This window comes from Gracilinanus agilis, chromosome 4 (genome assembly GCF_016433145.1).
Source record: "Gracilinanus agilis isolate LMUSP501 chromosome 4, AgileGrace, whole genome shotgun sequence".
NCBI lineage: Eukaryota > Metazoa > Chordata > Mammalia > Didelphimorphia > Didelphidae > Gracilinanus > Gracilinanus agilis.
In genome coordinates this window covers 494,569,657-494,592,407 of record NC_058133.1, presented here as the reverse complement: position 1 = coordinate 494,592,407, position 22,751 = coordinate 494,569,657, and the positions used below count along the sequence as shown (strand labels likewise).

The following is a 22,751-nucleotide window of genomic DNA, read 5'->3' as shown; positions in this document are numbered from 1 at the left end:
AAGGAAGGAAGGAAGGAAGGGAAAGAGCGTGGCTGCTGTCTCATAGTGGGGAAATGGATCTTCATGTAGATGTTGAGAATAAAGCATCTCAACTAACTTTTTTCCACATAAACAGAATGAAAACTCTCAACCAGTCGGTTCTCTGTGGCTTTATCAGTGGTTATGCTCCAGTCAATGAGGAAGACTAAAAGCCTTCCAGGCATTAGTCAGTATCTTGTCTTTCTAAGTGGCTGCTCATCATCACCTGGCAGGCAGCTTTCTAATAATGAGTCTCTATTTCATTAGGCAGACCCTCAGCTGACAGACATATCAGACAAACAGCTAATCTCCAAACTCATCATCAGAGTCTTCCCAACTCAGCTAAGCCTGTTAGAGCCTGCAGACCTACAGCACAGGCTTTGAGAATGCAGGACCACCTTGATTCTAGGTTAAGGAGGAAGACTTTCATGGAGAAACTTTTTTTTTTTCACATGTACTAAAAATTTTAACTAAAGTAAGATAGTTCCTTCAAATGGAGTCCAACCATTACTCCTGGGGCTCTGCCTTTATATACATCTATACAATTTTCTTTCCATTGTCCAGCTTGGAAAAGGATCTACAAATGAAAAGGGGGCAGCAATCCACCTCCAGATGTGTTTCACCGGTAATCCCAAAATAACTCTGAAAAAATTTGAAGTTACCAGAAACTGAAGATAATGACCTGACCTATTTTAAGAGTAAATTTTACTTACTTCGATGGGGAAGTAATTGACACCATACATAGCCAAATCTTGGGCAATTTTCAGATAGTTCATCTCGGCTTCATCCCTGAAGAACAAACATGAAGTTCAGGAAAAATCTAAGACATGAAGATATTACTTCTCTCACCTTATTTTTAAAACCTCCTCTTTTTAACAATTTAACCATATTTTTAATTCAGTTGTTTCTAGTTGGTCTGGGTGGCACTTAATATGTAAATATATATATATATATATAACTTGTCATGTCCTTTATCTGCTATTATTACAGGTAAAGGGAATCTAATAATAATGTTTCTGGGAAATAGCAAAGTATAGTGGACAAACCCTTCATTTGGCATTGGAGAACCCTGTGCCTGCTGCTTATTGCTTTGTTGTGTTAGCAGACAAATCACTGTTTCTCTCAGTGAACCTCAGTTTCCTCATTTGTAAAGCAAGAGAATTGGACCCTATGACCTTTGAGGCCCCTTCCTACTCAAAAGCTACAACACTTTAACACTGTAAGGTTTACAAAGTGTTTTCCTCAGGGAGCTTAGTGTGGTGGAGGGAGCACTCGGCTTGGCATCAAGAATTAGGTTCAAATCCCACCTTAAATTCTAGCTGTGGTGACCTCTGGCAAGTCACTCAGCTTTCTGGTGCCTCAGTTTCTTCATCTGAAAAAGGAGAAGGGTGGAAGAAATATCCTCCGATGCCCTTTCCATCTCTAAATCTATGATTCTATGAAACCTGTGGGGGGAGAGAGGAACTGAAGGGGAAAGGACAGTCAGTAGAACCATTGTTATCCTTTTGTCATTTCAGTGTGTCCAGTTCTTCATGACTCCAACTGAGGTTTTCTCAGCAAAAACACAGGAGTGGTTGGCCATTTCTTTCTCCAGCTCATTTGACAGATGAGGAAATTGAGGCAAACAGGATGAAGTGAGTCGCCCAGGGTCACACAGCTAGTAAGTGTCCAAAGTCAGATTTTAACTCACAAAGATGAGTCTTCCTGACTTCAAGCCTTCCACTTTATGTACTACGCCACCTAGCCAGCCACAACCATTGTTACCCCCATTTTAATTACCAATTTAAATTCAGAAAAGTAAATTACACTCTCATGGTCATATTGCCAATAAGTGCCGAGTTGAGGGTTCCAATTCTCTCTCTCTCTCCTGACTCCAAGTTCAGCCTACTTTCCATAACACCAGCCAGGCTGCCTCCTTGTTTCCTGTCAGAGACCCACATTTCTGCCAGAAGGGATACTGGGAAAATATTTTTTCTTTCTATAGCGTTTAGTCAATCCTGGTTGATTCTCTGACTCTAGAGAGATGGCACAACCAATTTCTGCTGCGTATACATCCCCAAGGAGGCTGGATTATAAGTAGCAAAAGGATGCTATTATAAAGTAAAGATTAAGAAGGATAGTTTTATCCTGAGGCTCTGGTGTATTTCCATTTCAGAAACACTGAACAGAAATATGAGTAATATTACAATTTGTAACTTGATGGTTTCTTGTCTCTGGGTCTGGTTTTCCTAAATAGACCCATAAATGAAAGGGACAATGTTCTAGATTTCTGTTGTACCTCTCCCAATTTCCAGCACACTACTGGGCACATATAATATTGAATGAAGGAATGGATGGATGGACTGATAGAAGGAGGGTGAATGAATGAATAAATGTTGGCAATTATTTCTGATCATTTGTTTCTAGAATCCATAGTCAGGCATGTGTATTCCCCAATTCCAGGGAAAAGAGGCCCCTCCTCCATCCCATTCCAACATTCTCTCCCTGATCCTTTTCCAAAATCCAGAAAACTCTGCAAGTTCTGACTGAATCCTCCCATGTGACTTTACCACCAGTGAGAAAGAGAACAGATGCCCTGGCCCAGGAGAGGCAGTTCACCTCCTGGAGGGGTGTAGACATGGGCTAGCCCCCCCTCAGGATGTCCCTCCTTAAGCAGGTTTATTCTTTTTTTTTTTTTTAATTGGACTCCATTTTTAATTTTTTTTATTCATATAACAAATTTCTAGATGAGATTTTTTTCATTTCTATAGTCTAAACTGTCTCCCCCTCCCCTTCCTTCCCCCTTCCTGGAGCTGGCAATCAATTCAATCTGGGTTATACAGTATCATCAAGGCAGGTTTATTCTTGAGATTGTGTGTGACACAATCAGCTTCACTGGGAAAATCTTTACTTCCCAGTCCCTTTCTCCCACAGTGAAAATTTTCATCCTTTTAAATTTGCACAAAAATACCCTTTTTCTCAGGTACCTCAAGATCTTCCCAAGAAGAGGGAGGAAACAGGATACCTCTAGAAAGCCAGACTCAGAATCTGGAAAATCCTGTCACTTAAATGTATTAGCTGGTAACCCTGGGCAAGTTCCTTTACCTTCTGCCTCTTGATTTTCTCATCCCTAAAATGGGAATAATAACACCTGAAGAACCTAACTTACAGCTCAAGTGAGCTCGTGTAAAGCACTTTGTAAAATTTATCTATTATACAGATTATGATTTCATTAGGATGTTATGTTTTAATTCCTAAAATAGTGAGCAGGGAAATCTTGTTCTTTTTGCTTAGTCCTTGAGGCACTTTGGGCATCACACCAGAGAGTTTAAGGGATTAAAATGTCTTGATGGTACATCTCAGAGCATAGTAGTCCCTGCTCTGGGTTGAGTCATTTTCAATTGCAGTACAGTGGGGAGGTGGGGGGGGAGGTGTATGGAAGTATCCTTCTGACCCTCCAGAGGAAGGTGCGCTCAAGAAGTCCATCTCCCTCCTTCTCTGACCAGCTAAGAAGAAAATAGCCTCTTCCTCTACCAGGCTGCTGGAGGAGGCAGGCATTCTCAGCACTAGGCATGATGACATGAGATCTGGCAAGGGCTAAGTGCGTCTAGAACTTGAGTCAAGAGAGACCCGGGCTCTCCTTATCTCTGCCAGTATGACGGTGAGCAAGTATAGAATTCCCTGAGCTTCACTTTCCTCCTCCTAAATCCTACAGAAGAATCTAGTTCTGACCTCAAAGGATGGTTGAAGGACCCAGAAAGGAGGCACACATAAATCCCTCTGGGCTCTACATGATGCCTTCTATTATTGGTAATAATCTACAAAAAATCATAAGAATAGCTAACATTTGGGGCAGCTGGGTAGCTCAGTGGATTGAGAGCCAGGCCTAGAGACGGGAGGTCCTGGGTTCAAATCTGGCCTCAGACACTTCCCAGCTGTGTGACCCTGGGCAAGTCACTTGACCCCCATTGCCCACCCTTACCACTCTTCCACCAAGGAGCCAAAACACAGAAGTTAAGGGTTTAAAAATAAAATAAAATAAAATAAAATAAAAAATAAAGAATCCCTTTAAAAAAAAAAGAATAGATAACATTTACCTATGCGATCACTTTAGATATTTAATTTCATGAGAAGGTATCTTCTCAGGGCCCTCAATCACCAAGGACAGCAATTCACTAAGAATCCAGTATAATCACATTTTGTAAACCACATTTTGCAACCAATCTAAATAGCGTTCCTACTATACTGTAAGAGTTTCATAAACGCTAGATGATACTCTCTTTGTGGGAGCAAAGAATTGGAAATTAAAGGGATGCCCCTCTATTGGGGAATGGCTGAACAAATTGTGGTGTATGACAGTGATGGAATACTATTGTGCTATGTGAAATGATGACCAGGATAATTTCAGAAAGAGCTGGAAAGACCAACGTGAACTGATGCAGAGTGAAATAAGCAGAACCAGGAGAACATTGTACACAGTAACTGCGATATTGTGGAACGATCAAATGTGATAGACTTTGCTACTAGCAACAATCCAATGATCCAGGACAATTCTGAGGGACTTGTGAAAAAGAATGGAATTCACCTCCAGAGAAAGAACTGTTAGAATAAAAATGCAGATGGAAGCATATGATTTATCACTTGTTTATTTGGGTATATGATTTGCAGATTGGGCTTTATAAGATTAATCACTTATAAAAATGAATAATATGGAAAGAGGTTTTGTGTGATAAGACATGTATGACCCAGATTGAATTGCTTGCCAGCTCTGGGAGTGGGGAGGGAAGAAGGGAGGGAGACAATTTGGGTTATATAACTTCAGAAAACTCATGTAGAAATTAGTTATTCTTTTTTTTTTTTTTTTATTTTAAAAAATGCTAGCTGATTGAGAGCCAGGCCTAGAGACAGGAGGTCCTAGGTTCAAATCTGGCCTCCGACACTTCCCAGCTGTGTGACCCTGGGAAAGTCACTTGACCCCCATTGCCTACCCTTCCCACTCTTCTGCCTTGGAGCCAATACACAGCATTGACTCCAAGAGGGAAGGTGAGGGTTTAAAAAAAAAATGCTAGCTGACCATGTCCATGGTCTCCTCTAAAGTGTGTCGTATATCCCTACCTGGCAATACCCCTGTGCTCTGCATACCAGGCTGTTATCTTTTCTTCCCACATGTGGGCTGTCATCTGATACTGCTTGAGGACCTGCCAAGAAAAAGAAGAACTGAGACTTCTGAGAAAGAAAAGCTTCCTCAAAGTGCTAGCTAAAAGATGGAAATAGCATTATCATTTTTCTTCCTCATCCTCATATTCCTCACTGTGTTTGCCTTTTTCTTCATCTTCCTCCTCCTCCTCCTCCTCCTCATCATCATCATCATCATTCTATTCATCCCCATCAGCAACTGCTCTGAGTAATTTCATTACAGGATAGTTTTATTGCTAGTAAGAGCTAACATTTGTCTATCACAGAGCAGTTAACATGTTTTTCTTTTAACGCTCACAATAATCCTCATGGGTTAAAAAAAAAAATACCCTCCTCCCCGGAGGGGTCCTTACTAAATGTAACAGAGGAGGGTGTGTGGGATGACCACCCTCCTCTCAAACAGATTGCATGAACACCCATTCACTTCCTAGGCTGGCTAACTCACTCCAGCCTGCCCTCACACTAACACGTAGGAGTTTCCAGAGAAGACCGCCACCACGAAGCTACCTCAATCTCTCTCAAGTTCCTAGAGGTAACTCTGTCATGGAAGCATAAGTGAGGTATGGACACCCTTCAGCCCTCAAACTTCCACTCATATGCTTTCATTTATACAAAATCAGCCATTTCCAATAGTAGAACTTTTAGCCACTCAATAATAGGCAAAGAAAAAAAAAAGAGGCACTCTATATTAAAGCAAGAAAAGGAATAATATACTATAATGGCTGCATAAATCTGGGTCGCGCTCACAAAGCATTTAGTATCTATGGGAGAGAGCATTCCCACACGTACAGACACCTGCCAAGGAGATTAATCAATAATGAACTAGAGGATCCACTTTGGCCTCCATGTCAGTTATTAGACACACACACAAAACCCAAATGATTTTTTAAAAAGTCTGTCCTTCGTTCACATATTTCACTCCCAAGAGCCTCATCTTTCCATGTGACACAGAATCTTGTATTTCAATTGGACTAAATTTTTATTTGTGAAGCACCCTCCCTCCTAGAACCAGAGAAGCCTGAAGCTGGAAGAGACCTCGGAGCAAATTTATTCAAGCCTGAAAGAGAGCCCTGTTGGCCAATATCCTACCCAAGTCTTTATCTGGCCTCTGAATGAAGGGCTCCTGGAACAAAGCCGTCACAATTTCTTGAGACAGAGAATGGCTCTAATAGTCAGTAGCATTTCCTTGTCCTAAGCCAAAATATGCCTCTCTGCAGCATCCATCCCTGCTCCTACTTCTGCCCTGCAAGACTAAACAGAACAATGAGTTTTTCTTGATAACACATGTACAATCTGGACTGAATCGCTTTCAACTTCAGGAGGGGATAGGGAAGAAGGGAGAGAGACAACATGAACATTATAACTTTGGGAAAAATAATAAGGATTATTAATTAATTAATAAATAAAAGAGACTAAGGAAGTATGGACACCCCTTTGGCCCTCAAACTTCCACTGACTGACAGCCTCTCAAACTTCCTCTTCTACTGACAGCCTCTCAAACACCTGAACATAGCTCTGAGCTCCCTACAGTCTCTTTTCCAAGCTAACTGTCCTGGGTTCCTCTAACTCAGGGGTCAGGAACATATAGCTCTCGAGCCATATCTGGCTCTTTTGAGGGCCAGATATGGCTCTTTCTGCAGGAGCCATAAAGTCCATTTTTTTTCAGACACTGTTACAGGAGCACACTGTGAGCACTGTATGGCTATCACAAAATTACATTTTAAAAAATGTGGCGTTTATGGCTGTCACGGCCAAAAAGGTTGCCGACCCCTGCTCTAACTGATCTTCAAATGCCATGGTTTGGGATTCTCTTGCATGCTTGGTTCTCTCCTCTAGATATGCCCCAATTTGTCAATGTCCTTCCAAAGCCTACTTTGCCAAAAACACTCCAGCTGATTTACTGAGTATGGCAAAAAAAAAAAAAAAATGGGAGAAGAGTATAAGAGTGAGGCCCTCTTCACCCCAATTAAAAACAGGAGGCCCAAACTTCTCAAACTGAATCAATCAATCAAAGGCACAAATTAGGCCTATGAACAAGCCTTTAATCAACTGGGAAGAGTGAAATGCTTTTGAGTCACTGCATAAAGTCTAATGAACAAGAAAAAAATGGGAAATGGCAAATCATATACATGTCTGGGCCTACATATCATCTACCTAGCAAGTGAGTTCTGAAACAGGCATTAGAGCAATTGCTTTGAGAGCTTCCAGGCTCAGAACACCTTGAGGAGGCAGACCTTTGCACCTGTACCAGAGGGAAGTGGAGGCAAGAAGGCATCGCCAGACCCTTTCTCCTTATTAACAAAGAGAGGACCCAGTGAACTTTAAAAATTCAGAAAACCTGGACTTCTCACCAGCATCAGTGCCAGTATTTCCAAAGCAGCAGAAGCTGGTGAAAAACACACTGAGAATAAACTAGACTCCCTGAAAAAAGTCTCTGACCTGCAGGGCCTGCAGAGAACACCAAAAAGACAAAAAATCTGGAGGATTCCACAAAGAGAGAAAGGACTTCCAATAATCAAGAGCTATGAGTCACCCCTTTGGCACATAAAGTCTCTAACCCTGAGCCCTGGACTCTGTATATACTTGTGGGAGAGGGTGTTCCTGGAGAGACTTGTTTTATACTAACTTCTGTATTATCTAACCTTGGAGAATATCCCCTTTGGAAAAGCTAATTAACTCTGAAGACTGAGAGTCATTGGACTATTGTACTTTAAACTGTATTTTAAATCCTCCAAGCCCTCAGGATTACTCCTAGAACAATAATAATCACCCTCAAGGAACCCAGCTTGCCAGATCAACTAGGAGTTTAGGAGTCACACCAAAATGTAATCTTCAGAAAGGAAGATAACACTCTAACCCAGCAGCAGACAGAGGATTAGTACTTGCTTCACTGGGATCACCTTACTCAGGGTAACAGAGTCTAAGAACACATTCCACTGTTTTAGCTCTTATATAGCACTGCTAAGTCACAAAGAGTCTGCAATCAACCAAAGCCCCCAGGCAGGAATGCTTCAACCTGGGGTCCATAAAAGATTTCTAAAAAATATTTTGACAATTGTATTTCAAAGCCATTGGTTTCCTCTAGAAACTTATTATTTTATTTCATGCATTTAAAAATATGATTCTGACTATTGTGCTATAAATAATGATAAACAGGATGATTTCAGAAAAAGCTAGAAATGAACAAATACAGAGTGAAATATGCAGAACCAGGAGAATTTTATATATGAAAATAGCAATATTGTGCTATGATCAGCTATGAAAACAATTCTGAAGGACGTATGACTCGGAATGCTCTCCACCTCCAAAGAAAGAACTGTTGGAGTTGGATGATTGCAGATCAAAGCAGACTATCCTTCACAGTTTATGTATGTATTTATTTTAGAGTTTTGGTTTTGTATGAGTGTGCTCTTATAACAACAACCAATATGGAAGTATGATTTGCATAATGTATATATGGCCCAAAACAAATTGCTTACCATCTCTGAGTTGGAGGAGGAGGGAAGGAGACAGTTTGGATCTTATAATTTTGGAAAACATATGTGAAAATAATTATTGCATATAATTGGAAAAATAAAATATCTTTGAATTAAAAAAAAGAAATTAGCTAGCCCTTTCAGCTTTGTATCATTAACAATTGCAGTCAACATCTATGCTATCATCTAGTTTACTGAAAAAACTATTGGAGGGGGCAGCTGGGTAGCTCAGTGGAGTGAGAGTCAGGCCTAGAGACAGGAGGTCCTGGGTTCAAACCCGGCCTCAGACACTTCCCAGCTGTGTGACCCTGGGCAAGTCACTTGACCCCCATTGCCCACCCTTACCACTCTTCCACCAAGGAGCCAATACACAGAAGTTAAGGGTTTAAAAAAAAATACATGGGATTATTATTTTTTCACCATGGTTACATGATCCATGTTTTCTTTCCCCCCACGCCAGAGTTGGCAAGCAATTCCATTGGGTTATATATATATATTTGTTTATTATCTCTTGAACCCATTTCCATATCATTCATTTTTTTAAAAGAGCAATCCTTTAAAACCAAAACCTCAAATCACATACCCATATAAACAAGTGATAAATCACATGTTTTTCTTCTGGATTTCTGCTCCCACAGTTCTTTCTCTGAATGTGGATAGTGTTCTTTCTCACAAGTCCCACAGAATTGTCCTGGATTATTGTATTGCTGTTAGTAGAGAAGTCCATTACATTTGATCATCCCACAATGTTTCCATTTCTGTGTACAATGTTCTCTTGCTTCTGCTTATTTCACTGCACATCAATTCATGGAGGTCTTTCCAGTTTTTATAGAAATCCATCAATTCATCATTCCTTATAGCACAATAGAATTCCATCACCCTCATATACTACAATTTGTTCAGTCATTCCCCAATAGAGGGACATCCTCTCATTTTCCAATTTTTTCCTAAAAATACATGGGATTATAAAGAAAACTGATTTTAATCAAATGAAGTTATCAAAATATTAAAAGTTAAAAGTTCACAGGTCACTGAAATCTAACCACAGACTCTTCAAAAGCAAAGAAACAAACAAAAACCTTACCTTCTGTCTTAGAATCTATACAAAGTATTGATTCCAAGGCAGAAAAATAGATTAAGAGACTTGCCCAGGGTCACACATCTGGGAAGTAGCTGAGGCCAGATTTGAATGTAGGTCCTCCCATCTCTAGGCCTGACTCTCTATCCATAAAGAGTCTGTGGACCCTAGGTTAAGAACTCCTCCACTAAAGTACAAAATTAAACATGAGTGAATGGTCAGAAACATGTAGGTCAGAAAATAAATCCTCTTAAAAGTTAAGAGAGGGAGAAAGTCATATTAGCTGAAATAGGTGGGAAAAGCTTCAGAGAAGTAGGAATTTCAAGAGGCCTTAAAAGACTGGAAGGAGCTAACATCACACAGATCAGCAGAAAGAAGGAAGAAGCTGTTTCTTATTAACTGTCTTCTCTCCTAAGGAATGCCACATGGCATCCCTTAACCTTAAAGTGTGAAGAACTCAAAACTGAGGAAATGCAAAAATCTTCTATATACTTACTCTTTGGGGCAACAGTTCATCCTGGGCTAAGAAGCCTGGCTCATGAAAGTTAGGGTCATAGTCTCCATACTGAAATGTAAACATATAACATAAACACCTTTTAGCTTGAAGATCAGTCAACAAACATTTAAGCACCTACTATGTGCCTGGCATAGTTTGGGGGATACGAAAAGAGATGAAAGACAATCCTTGCCTTCAAGGAGCTTACAATCTAATAGGGGAGATGACATGCAAGCAAATATATACAAACAAGTTATATATAAAATGAATGGGAAATAATTAGCAGAGGGAAGGTACTGGAACTTAGAGGGGTTAGGAAAGGCTTCCTATAAATGATGGGATATTTTTCATTTTTTTCTTTGTTGTATTTTAATAACAAATTTCCACATAAATTTTCCAGTTATATAATTCATATTGTCTCCCTCCCTTTTCCCCTGCCCCCTCCCAGAATTGACAAACAATTCAATCTGGGTTATACATATATCATTATGCAAAATTTATTTCCATATTATTCATTTTTGTGACTAATCTTATAAAACCAAAACCCCAAATCACACACCCAAATAAACAAGCAAAAAATCATATGTTTTCATCTGCATTTCTACTCCAACAGATCTTTCTCTGGAGGTGGATAACATTCTTTTTCAAAAGTCCCTCAGAATTGTTCTGGATAATTGTATTGCTGTTAGTAGCAAAGTCTGTCCCTAAATGAAGGGATTTTAACTGAGACTTAAAGGAAACCAGGGAAGTCAGTAGAAGGTAAAGAAGACAGAACATTCCAGCTATGAGGGATAAGCAGGGAAAATGCCCAGAGCTAGGAAATAATGATAACAGCTAATATTTATATAGCATTTACTATGGGCCAGCCACTTAATAATTCCTATCTCATTTGATCATCACAACAACCCTGGGAGGTAGGTGCTATGATGATTCCCATTTTCAAGAAGGGGAAACTAAGGCAAGTAAAGACTAAGTGACTTGCCCAGAGTCACACAGTAAGCATCTAAGTTTGGATTTGAACTCAGGTCTTCCTGGCTGCAGACTCATCATTCTATTCACTGTTAACAAAGTGCTATCTACCCATTTTGAGTCATTTTTGTTTGGGAGCTTGGCTCTGTTTCTGAAGCTCTGAGAACCTCAGAACTTACATTCTCCCTTACAGTCTCTCTGCCAAAGCAAAAATGGTACCTAGTCTTGTGATCTCGTTGGCATAGGAAACTCCTTGGGGAGGAAACTGGCTCATCTTCCCCAGATGGATTCTCTACATTTTAGTCGTAGGGAGTTGCCAAGAAAGGACAGAGATGAAGTGACTGGCCCAGGGTCATATGGCCAATAAAAGTCAAAGGGAGAATCTGAATCCAGGACTACCTGGCTCTAAGAGGGGGCTCTTGAATCCACTCCTCAAACACTTCCTCTTTCCATCATAGCCCCGAGGATGTTTAGCTTGATAAAGATGTTCAACCCAGATTGAATCACTTGTCAACTCCGGGAAGGGGGAGGGAATAAAGGAGGGAGACAACATAAATCATATAACTTTGGAAAACCTATGTGGAAATTTGTTATTAAAATAAAATAAAGATAAAATATAACAGCCCTGTAGAACCTGAAGGCAGTGACAGCAGTTATTGCCTCCTCCCCAAATAGATTATTGATGTAATTATCTTATTTCTTTAGAGCAAACCATTCAGGGGGTGGTGTGTTGTTGTTGTTTTATATCCAGTAAAAAGCAATATTCAACATTTCCACCAACATTAAACTTAAACTAAAAAAAAAAAAAAAACTAAAACTAAAAGCGTAAGGTCAATACCCTCACCTTGGCCTGGACAGCATATGAAGCCAACAAAACAGTGGCCTCCGGAGAACAATAGATTTCTTCATCCAATATCTGTTTCTTCACCTAAGACATAAAAACAATTACATCAGGTTCTAGTTGATCCCAAAGGAGGATTTGGCTAAAGGTACCAGAGGTCAAATAAATGCAAATAGACTCAAACCATGTTCCAGTAACAAAAGCACAATGAAGGCTTCTTTCCAGTCTTTTAATTTTAATTTTTTTTTAAGTTTTTGTGCAACTTATACTGAAAACTGAGATTATAATAATTGTCCCAAGAGGCTAATAAAGGGGCAGGTAGGTGGTGAAGTGGATAGAGTGTGGGACTTGGAGTCAAGAACTCTTCCTGAGTTCAAATTTGGCCTCAGACACTTACTAGTCGTAGCAAGTCACTTAACCCTGTTTGCTTAAAAAAAAAAAAAAAAAAAAAAAAAAAAAAAGGCCTATATTCACCAGTAAGCTCATAAAGCCTAGAAAGGGGACAACCTATTGTTCAGACTGTCTTCATTTTGATTTTTTGAATCAAGTCAAGAAAATGGTCTAAAAGGGAGCAACTGGGTAGGTGGAAGGTAAGGGTTTTATTTTAAATGGTCTAAGAGAACTTGGTGTTAAATTGGATTTCTGAAAAGTTTAGATTATCCAGATTAGGTAAGAGGTGTCATCTTTTCTAATTCATAGGTGTCACAATAATAATAGTAACTAATATTTACTTTATTAGTAACTAATTAGTTACTAGTAACTAATATTTAGGTCTAACAAAGTACTTTGCATTAACTAATATTTAGTTCTAACATTTATAAAGTACTTTACATTATCTCCTTTGAGCCTCAGGGTAATGCTATGAGGTTAGTAGAACAGGTATTTTTATTTCTATTTGACAGATAAGGAAACTGAGACTCAAAAAGATTAAGTATAGCACCTCCCATCCCTAGTGTCCCATTGTAAGTATCAGTAGTATGATTCAAATATTAGTGACTATTGATTCCTTCTCTGTCATCTATAATCATGCCCAAGTCTTCCTTATATTTTTTTTTTTAATTTTAAACCCTTAACTTCTATGTATTGACTTATAGGTGGAAGAGTGGTAAGGGTAGGCAATGGGGGTCAAGTGACTTGCCCAGGGTCACACAGCTGGGAAGTGTCTGAGGCTGGGTTTGAACCTAGGACCTCCCGTCTCTAGGCTTGGCTCTCAATCCACTGAGCTACCCAGCTGCCCCTCTTCCTTATATTTTAAAACAATATTCTTGCTTTCATCACTTCTGACCTGGATGACTGTAATAAGCCCCTCACTGATCTGCCTGTCTCTAGTCTCTCTCCTCTCTAATCCATCATCCACACTGCTGCTAAATTGATATTCCTAAAGCACAAACTGACCACATGAATCGTCGGCTCAAGAAGCTAAAGGAGCTCCCTATTGCCCATCAGTTCAGAGAAAAAAAAATTTGTTTCACAATTAAGCCCTTCATTGTCAGTCTCCAACTTATTTTTCCCTCCTCAGTGATATATCGCTTCTTCTCACCTATTCTGTGTTCTTGCCTTGTTCCCCGGAGACCACTTTCTGTCCCATCTCTGTGCTTTTGTATAAACTTCCTGAACTACCCCATAACTCCCAAGTCTGAACTGCATTAGAATTCCAAGCTTCTTTCTACACCCAACTCAAGTTTTACCTTCTAGGAAAGCACTTTCCTTGTCCTCCCAGGTGTCAGAGCCTTCGCTTCCCCCCCATACACACATCTAAATGCTTGGCATTTACTTTGAATATATATTGTATCAACCAATTTATATATGTGTGTATATATACACACATGTATATATACACACATATGTACATGTATACATATATAACAGGAAAGTGATATATAATATGTAATAATTATGTAATAATCTATGTAATAATTAATTTGTTGATAAAATATTTGATTTAATGGTGAATAATATTTAATAATTATATATAAATTATACATTCTATATCCCTTTCCTGTGAAAATATAAGTGCCTTGAGAGCAAACTCTTTCATTTTTTTGTCTTTGTATTTCTAACATCTGCTATATTGCCTGGCAGCTGGTAAGACTCTTAATAAATATTTGTTTAAATAAATGACTGAATGCCCCCAGTTGCCAGTATAGCACCTCTCTCCTTCCTCTGAACTACCTGGATTAACTTATATACTGCTTAGAGCCCACCAACCTGTTAGCACATAAGGTCTTTGAGGACAGAGACTGTTTCTTTGTATTCCCCCTTTCACATAAAAGGCATCCAATGTTTTTCTAATTGAATTAGTAAGAATAGAAATTCTTTGTGGCACTAATTATATAACTTTCACATCATTTGTATATTATATTGATCACACCCTTCCCTAGAGAGCTTTTCCTATTTCGGAAGTCCCCAACGGAAAAGCTTTAATCTATTTAGGAATGTGGGAAAAAGGAATCTGGGAGAGCACCAAAAACCAGGGAGTTTCTGAGAACCAAGATCTTCTCTTCTCTCCCTGAAGTCATCCTCTGTACCCCACAAAGCTGCCTGTGAGGCCACAGCAGGATTTAGAAACAAAGGATATTTGTAGTTTCAGATTGTGAAAGATTCCAGTATGACACGCAAACATATTCTATTGGGGAAGAGGGAAAGAAAAGAATTATTTGCATATTGATGTACTCGGAAAGTCCTAAAACTATGCTCCCATTCATACATTCTTTGTACCTGCTTTTCCATGTATACAGATGAGCTCAAGTTCAGGAAGAACTTAGACAGATAAGAAAACTAAGAACAATAAAAACATTTCGGATTTTGTTTCAATATATTGATGATAGAAGATGAACAGGACTGTGGATTGGGGAAAATGGAATGATCAATAAATAAACATTTATAAAGCACCTACTATGTGCTGTATACAAAGACCAAAATATAAGTCTCTTTTCTTGGCTAAACAGAATCTTACAGACTAGGTCACTGTGGCTGGCAATAGTTTGTGGAGAGCTGAGATTTGTTACTATAAGCATTTAAAATTTTTATTGGGGGTAGCTAGGTGGCTCAGTGGATTAAGAACCACAGACAGGAGGTCCTCGGTTCAAATCTGACCTTGGACACTTCCCAGCTGTGTAACTCTGGGCAAATCACTTAACCCTCATTGCCTAGCTTTTTCCATTCTTCTGTCTTGGAATCAATACACAGCACTGATTCTAAAACAGAAGATAAGGGCTTAAAAAAAATTATTAATCTAATCATGATGATAACAGCCTTGAGCTGTCCAACTTTTATTTTGTTTAGGTGGGGTTTTCTTTGGGCTATAAAGAACAAAAGTGGCTAATAGGGAAATGAAAACCAAGATAAATAGTGAGTAAGAAAATGCCCAGTTGCCCTTCAGGAGTCTGAGTCACTGGGCCCAGATAAATTCTGTTGACCTGTCTGGAAAGATCTGGTAACACGTCTGCTGAATCACAATGACTATTGTCTCTGAAAGACTACAGAGGATGGGAGAAACTTCATAGGTCTAAAAAGGAAAAATGTTCTGATTTCAAAAGACAGATGAAAAGGAACCCTGAAAATTAAGGGCATCAAGTTGGCCTTGGATTTCTGGGAAAATTCAAGACTGTGAGAAGCAATATTTGCTGGCACATTTTCATCAAGAAGTATCAGACTAAGGAAAGTTCCCCTTTTTTGACAGTTACTAGACTGGTAGATCAAGGTAAGAGGACAAATATAGTTCTCCTAGATTATAGGGAAACATTCGACTAAGTCTCATGCTGCCTTATGGAAAAAGTAGGGCCATTTTGAGTAGATGATGGTATACTTAGCAGGATTCAGATTAGCAGGGTTGAATCTCCAGACCCAGAGAGCAATTGTTCACGTCAACTGAGAAGGAAGTAGTTTGTCCAGTAGAAGTCCCCCTGGAGCTGTGCTGGGGTACTTTTATCCCTAGAAAATTTCTCCTGATTAGATTTGGCTCAACGTGGCCTGCCAACATCTTTTTGAACCCCATCTCTGCCATTCAGATTGTTAGCTATTCCTCCTAACTTTGTGTCCTCTATAAATCTGATAATTGTGTCATCTATCCCTTTATCCAAGGCACTGCTAAAATGGAGAAATGTAAAGTTTTATACATTGGTTTGAAAAATCAACCTTATAAGTAAAAGACAGGGGAGAAACGAGGTTTGTCTGAAAATATCTGGTGGTTTTAATGAACTGCAAATTCAATATGAATCATATGATATGATTTAGGTAGGAACTATTTTTTAATTTTGCTTTTTTTAAAAATTTCTTATCTTCTGTCTTAGAATTATAATATTATAATTTTATATTATTATATTTATATGTTATATAATTATATAATAGAATTAGAATATTATATTATAATATATATTACAACATATATTGGTTCTAAAGAAGAAGAGGAATAAGAGCTAGGCAATGGGGGTTAAATGACTCACCCAGGGTCACATAGCTAGGAAGTGTCAGAGGACAGATTTGAACCCAGGACCTCCCATCTCTGGTTCTAGTTCTCAATCCACTGAGCCACCTAGCTGCCCCTGGTAGGCGTTATTAAAGTCATTTTATAGAAAATGAAACAGGTAGATAAAGCATAAGGGACTGGTATAAATCTAAACAAAGAACCCCATGAACCTCACAATGACTTCACAGAATAATAAATCCCTATAATCTAGGCAAGGTCTCAACTACTCAGAAATGGGGGTGGGGGTTCATTCTGGATAGTGGAATTTTCTAGATAGTTGAGAATTAATTGCATTGAGCACTGAAACTTTCTTTTTCTAATTTTATTTTCTAATTTTCTAATTTAATTTCTAACTTAACTCTATCCAAGTTTTAGAAGAAAATTTTCTATTTCATATTATAAATTGACCTGCCTTCTCTGATCAGGATTTGAAGGATCCCCCCCAGGTAAGGACTGAACCTATTCCACTTGGCCTAGTCTGGCAGGATGAGGACAAGTGGGCAGAAGTTATAAGAAGGTATATGTCAGCTCAATGAAAGGAGAAAATTCCCAATAATTAGCTATGTCTCATAACAAAATGGGTTGCCAGCTCAGACTAGAGAGCTGATTGTCAAAATTTCAGTGTAAGCATTTACCCCTCAGAGATCATCCAAGATTACAAATCAGGGTTTAATTTACTGTTTTGATGATCGTCTAGACTTAAGAAAGTGATGGGGGAAATATTAATTATACATAATAACCTTAAAAGTGTATCCTGCATACTTTTGCTTTTGGAAAGCCAGTTGTTAAACATTTACCAGCTTACTCCTGCTTGTTTACAAAAAGCCTTCTCCCTCCTTCTAGTTTTTTCTAGGAAACCAAAAAACCAAAGTTAGTAGAATTATATTTAAAACAAAAATAAATCATCCCTAAATGAGAGACCTGTAGTTTTTCTGAATGAAGTTCACACTATCCCTTTAATTAAAAGGAATTTGATGGTAGAATCCTATCCTCTATACCACCTAGAAGCCTACAGTTATGCCAAGGCCTAAGGTCAGGAAGACTTGAGTTCAAATCCAGCCTTAGAAACTCACTACTGTGTGACCCTGATGAAATCACTTGAACTCTCTCAGTCTCTCCATCTGTAAAATGACTATAACGATAGCACCTACAGGATTGTGTGTGAGGCTCAAATGAGATATACATGTACAATATTTTGCAGATCTTAAATCCTTATAGAATTGCTAGCTATACACTTTGATGAATGGTTTTTGTGGCATCTTTTCTGGCTGTTAAGGACTCTTTTCTGTTTACTGCTTTCTTTGGGATAGTCTTCTGGATGGCCGAGGCTACAGAGCCATATTCCAGAAAAATAAGTTGTTTTGGGGTCATGGCTCAGATATTTAACTTTATTTAGGACTTTTATGGACAGAGGGAATTTAGACCATCTATTCTACATAACCTGAGGCCTATTTCTCCCTGTCTTCATCCTGAAAAAGAATCTTATCATGATGAAAGATTGGCAATTCCACCCCCATTTACCCATTTTAGACACCTTGGCACCCTGGAGCCTAAATGAATTGATGCCTGCCCTGCCCTGCCCTGCCTTGCCCTCGTCCCAAATCTAGATGGATTTGAAGACTAAGTATTAGCTAAAAAAAGATATATGGGGGCAGCTGGTTGGCTCAGTAGATAGAGCCAGGCCTGGAGATGGGAAGTCCTGGGTTCAAATCTGGCCTCAGACACTTCCCAGATGTGTGACCCTGGGCAAGTCACTTGACCCCCAATGCCTACCCTTACCACTCTTCTGCCTTGGAACCAATACTTAGGATGAATTCTAAGACAGAAGGTAGGGTTTTTTTTTTTTTTGCTTTGGTTTTTGGTTTTTTTTAATAAATTTAAATAAATGATTATGACTTTGGAGTCCAAATGATTGAAAGGAAACAAGTTCTTCAAGCATACCATTTTGAACAGAGTGAGAATGTAAACATCCCTTCTGTTTTCTCTATTATCTCCCAGGATCTTATTTCAGTGGCAATAGCAGATGTGCCTTCCTAATACAAAGAGACACTAAAAGGAAAGCCAACATAAGTCAGCCACAGGAATCAGCAGGATGACTCATGGCACCATATTCACAAGAAGAGCATTAATCACTCGCTGCTTTCCAAGGCTTAACTCTCTCAGGTATCTCAGCTTTTCAGTCCATTATCTGGGCAAGTCCCTGAGAACCTTGTTAGCTGTCACCCCAGCCCCCACTGAGATGTCCACCCAAATCTTTCCTTCAGATGTACAAAATGAGAATCAGGAAAAAAACTAACTCTCGGCCTTAACGAGGGTCCGTGTGGAAAAAATGAGAAACTTCATGTCACACTTCACTCTCCTCCTTCCCCAAAAGCATTGGGATAAAGACAGAATCCCGCCACCAGACAGAAGCCAGCCATGGAAAGTCTCATATTATTCGCTTTCTATTCTCAGATGAGTCACGTATATGGAGTTGATTCGAAACACAGGTAGAGCCACTGCCGAACTATTAAAATGGAAAAATGGAAAATAGTTTGCTTTCCAAAGTGAAAGAAGTTTTTTAAATCCTCATAATGATACAAACATTGCATTTTAGCACAGAAAATGACTGAGAGCAACACTGAGCATATCAGGGTTTTTTATTTAACCCTCACCTTCCGTCTTAGAGTCAATACTATGTATTAGTTCTAAGGCAGAAGATTGAGAAAGGATAGGCAACGGGGGTTAAGTGACTTGCCCAGGGTCACACAAATGAGGAAGTATCTGAGGTCACATTTAAACTGGAAACCTCTGGTCTCCAAGCCTGACTCTCTGAGCCACCCAGATGCCCCTGAAGCATGTTAATTTTGATATAAATACTATATATCTGATGGCTCTTGATTATTATTCTTTCTATACCTTTCTATGTGAGCCAAAAGAGCCAGGTTTTGTCCCAGACGTTTGGCTGCAGTGGAACCCCCATACTCTAAGTTAGATAAATGTTGCCAGGATTTTTCAGAGGTAAAATGAAAATGTATTAGCATCCAGTTGTCTGTACATGTTCTGCAATTAAGAATCAGGTGTGACCTTAAATGCTTATCATCAGGGCACTGTGCAAGTTCAAATATGTTTTGGTCTCCAGCTTTCCTACTTTGGAACGAGAAGAATTTCGGTAATTACATCTCTAAACATTAAGGCCAGTTGAGGCAGGTTCACAAGGAAAGAAAAGCTAAAAAGTGGGTTATGGTGCAATTTCAAGGAAAATTGTGGTTGCTCGTGTCATTCCAAGGTGCCTTTAGAAAATCACCATCAAGTAATGCTTAAAAGGCCCAGGGGAAAACTCCAGTATTTTAACCCTTTAAGTTTCCTACCCAGTCATATATGGGGGAATAATTGATGCCACAAGCATTTATCAAGCACCTATTATAGGCAAGGTACGATGCCAGCAGGCTCTGGGGATACAGCAATGTTGAGGCTATGGGCTCGTATATTAATCTTCAAACTATTAATTTTGATGCTAACTGAGAGGCCCCCACAGGATGGTGGAAAGAGCCCTGAATATGGTTTCAGTAAAAATAGGACTTTTAATCCTGCCTATGAAACTTTCTAGCTATATGACTACAGATATAACCTCTCTGAACCTCAGCTTTTTCACCTCTAAAATGGGGATAATTATGCCTGTGGTATATGTGTCAAAAACACTTCTAAAACTTTCATGTGCTGTGTAAATATCAGCAAAGGATATTTCATAACATAACAGAGGAGAGCAGCTGAATTCTGGAGTCTGTTCACGACTGATCTGGAGACGAATTAGAAAAAATGAAATCTTTCGAGTTGCAATTCCACTCTATTCTTCAAATGCAACAGCAAAGAAGACAAAGGTGGGGGGCAGCTGGGTAGCTCAGTGGATTGAGAGCCAGGCCTAGAGAAGGGAGGTCCTGGGTTCAAATCTGGCCTCGGACACTTCCCAGCTGGGTGACCCTGGGCAGGTCACTTGACCCCTATTGTCTATCCTTACCACTCTTCTGCCTTGGAGCCAATACACAGTATTGACTCTAAGAAGGAAGGCAAAGGTTTAGGAAAAAAAAAAAAAAAGAAAACAAAGGTCTGATTACATGCTTTTTAATCTTCCAAATGCATCCAAAAATCCTCCCAATTATATATAAGAAATCAAACTAAACTCCTGAGCTTATTGGTAGTTTGTTGGGTTCTGAATATGAAGGAAAAAAGGAAATGAGCATTAATTAAATGCCTGCTATGTGCTAGGCACTGTGCCAAGTGCTTTTTATAAATATTATTTTGTTTGATCCTCATGACAACCCAGGGAGCTGGGTGCTATTATTACCCCTATTTTGCAGATAAGGAAACCAAGGCAAATGTCAGTTAAGGGACTGCCTGAGGCTGAATTTGAATTCAGATCCTCCTGACTCCAGGTCAGCACAATAACCACTGTGCTACCTGTAAAGACTTAAACAAGGGTAAAAGGACATTAGCTCTGAGGCTCGCCAACTGAATTATTCAAATCATGGTTATGCTGACTTCCATGGTTCATTTTTCCAGTTATTCTAACTATATATACTATACTAAGTTTCACTTTAACTTTTATGCTAAGGAAAAGGTCTTGAAAGTCATGGGTCCTGGGCAGAAAAAACAGCCATTGATTTCCAAATATTTCTACAGCCCAAAGCTTCATAAGGTCTTCTCTTCACAGCACCCCTATAAGGCATCCCCATTTCAAAGAGAATCGTGCAAGTCTCAGAGAGATCCATTGACTTGCCCATGGTCACCCAGCTGAGTAGCTGTGGTGGGACCTGAACCCAAGTTTCTCCCAACTCCAAGGCAGGGCTTTTTCTCCAAAATCATGCATCATCTGGAGCCTCTCCCTGCTTGATCACCTCCTGGTACTACTAGGCTGGAAAGCAGTGCCCCAACTCCATTACCACAAAACCTGTCTACAGTGAGCTCCTATAGTACCTTCTTAATGGTTACTTTCCACAAAGCTTAATTTAGAAAACACTACTTGGCAAGACTGCTTTCTGAAGTTTCTGACTCTAAAACCCTGAAAGACACCCTTGGCCCAAATGGAAACTCTAAAAAGTTTCTACACTAAGTCAGAGAACCAGTAATGTGTTGCTGGTAGATTTTTTTTTCCTGGTTGTCCCATCCTCCTAAATTCTGTGGACACTTTTTTATAAAGAACTTTCTTTCTCTCTCTGTCTCTCTCTCTCTGTCTCTCTCTGTCTCTCTGTCTCTCTGTCTCTCTCTCTCTCTCTCTTCCTTCCTCCCTCTCTCTCTCCCCCTCTGTCTCTCTCTTCATCTCTCTCTCTTCCTCTCTCTCTCTCTCTCTCTCTCTCTCTCTCTCTCTCCAACTTCCTTTTCTATAGAAAGAAGAAAGGACCTTGCTCTAGCAGTGTAGACCAAAGGTGTTTAACTTCCTTGGTGTCCTGGATCCCTTAGGCAGTGCCTGAGGAAGTCTACCATTCCTTTCTCAGAATGATGCTTTTAAGTGCATATACACAGGATCACAAAATAAACAGATAATATTGAAATAGAATTTTTTCCCCATCCAAGCTCATGGATGCCTTGAAATCTACCCATAGAGCCCTCAGAGTCCTGTGCACCCCAGATTAAGAAATCCTGTGCCATGTAATGTCTATAGTCCCTTCCATCTGTTATCCTAAAAAGATTCTCTAACCAAGGGAATTTAAAAGCATAACTAATAATGAATATTAAAACAAAGGCAAGCAAAATAAAAATATATTTAAAAATAAAGTAAAACAAAGGCAAGGCAAGAAAAGCCGCTATAAGTGAGCATCCATTTGAAATAATATAAAAAAGAAAGAACATGAATCATGTAACCACGGAAAACTATTTAAAAATAAATAAATATTTTTAAAAATATATAAAAAAAGAAGCAAATGACAAATACCAGTGAATCCACTGACACTAAATGTATCAAGTTTCCAATTTTTGTGGTATTGTGGACTATCAGAGCTGAAAGACCTTAGAGATCATTTGTCTAGTTCCACTCCCTCTCCTTAAATCTGTATCTCTCTAATAAAGCAATACACATTAGGATTCTTCTTTTCTAAAGACAATGAGCCTTAAGAAGCTGTGGTCCTGAGTAGCCACCAGGCCCACTCTTCTTTGAAATGCTACATCAGTTTTTCATATGGCAAGAGGGAGATTGATCATGGGACAGCCTCCGAAGCCCACATCAGCAGGGCCCCATTCCTGTGGCTCCTACAAGC

The 22,751-nt window shown here is 39.3% G+C and overlaps 1 protein-coding gene across 1 annotated transcript in view; it reads right to left on the bottom strand.

Moving 5' to 3' along the window:
* The window catches only part of LOC123246827 (merlin-like), a 41,348-nt gene that overhangs the window by 14,969 nt on the left and 3,628 nt on the right, over positions 1–22,751 (bottom strand). Inside the window, exons 4-7 of the mRNA XM_044675615.1 lie at positions 12,057–12,140; positions 10,244–10,312; positions 5,113–5,195; positions 732–807 (exon numbers count right to left, since the gene is read on the bottom strand). Coding sequence (XP_044531550.1) covers positions 732–807; positions 5,113–5,195; positions 10,244–10,312; positions 12,057–12,140 — 312 coding nt within the window. The remainder of the gene's footprint in view (positions 1–731; positions 808–5,112; positions 5,196–10,243; positions 10,313–12,056; positions 12,141–22,751) is intronic.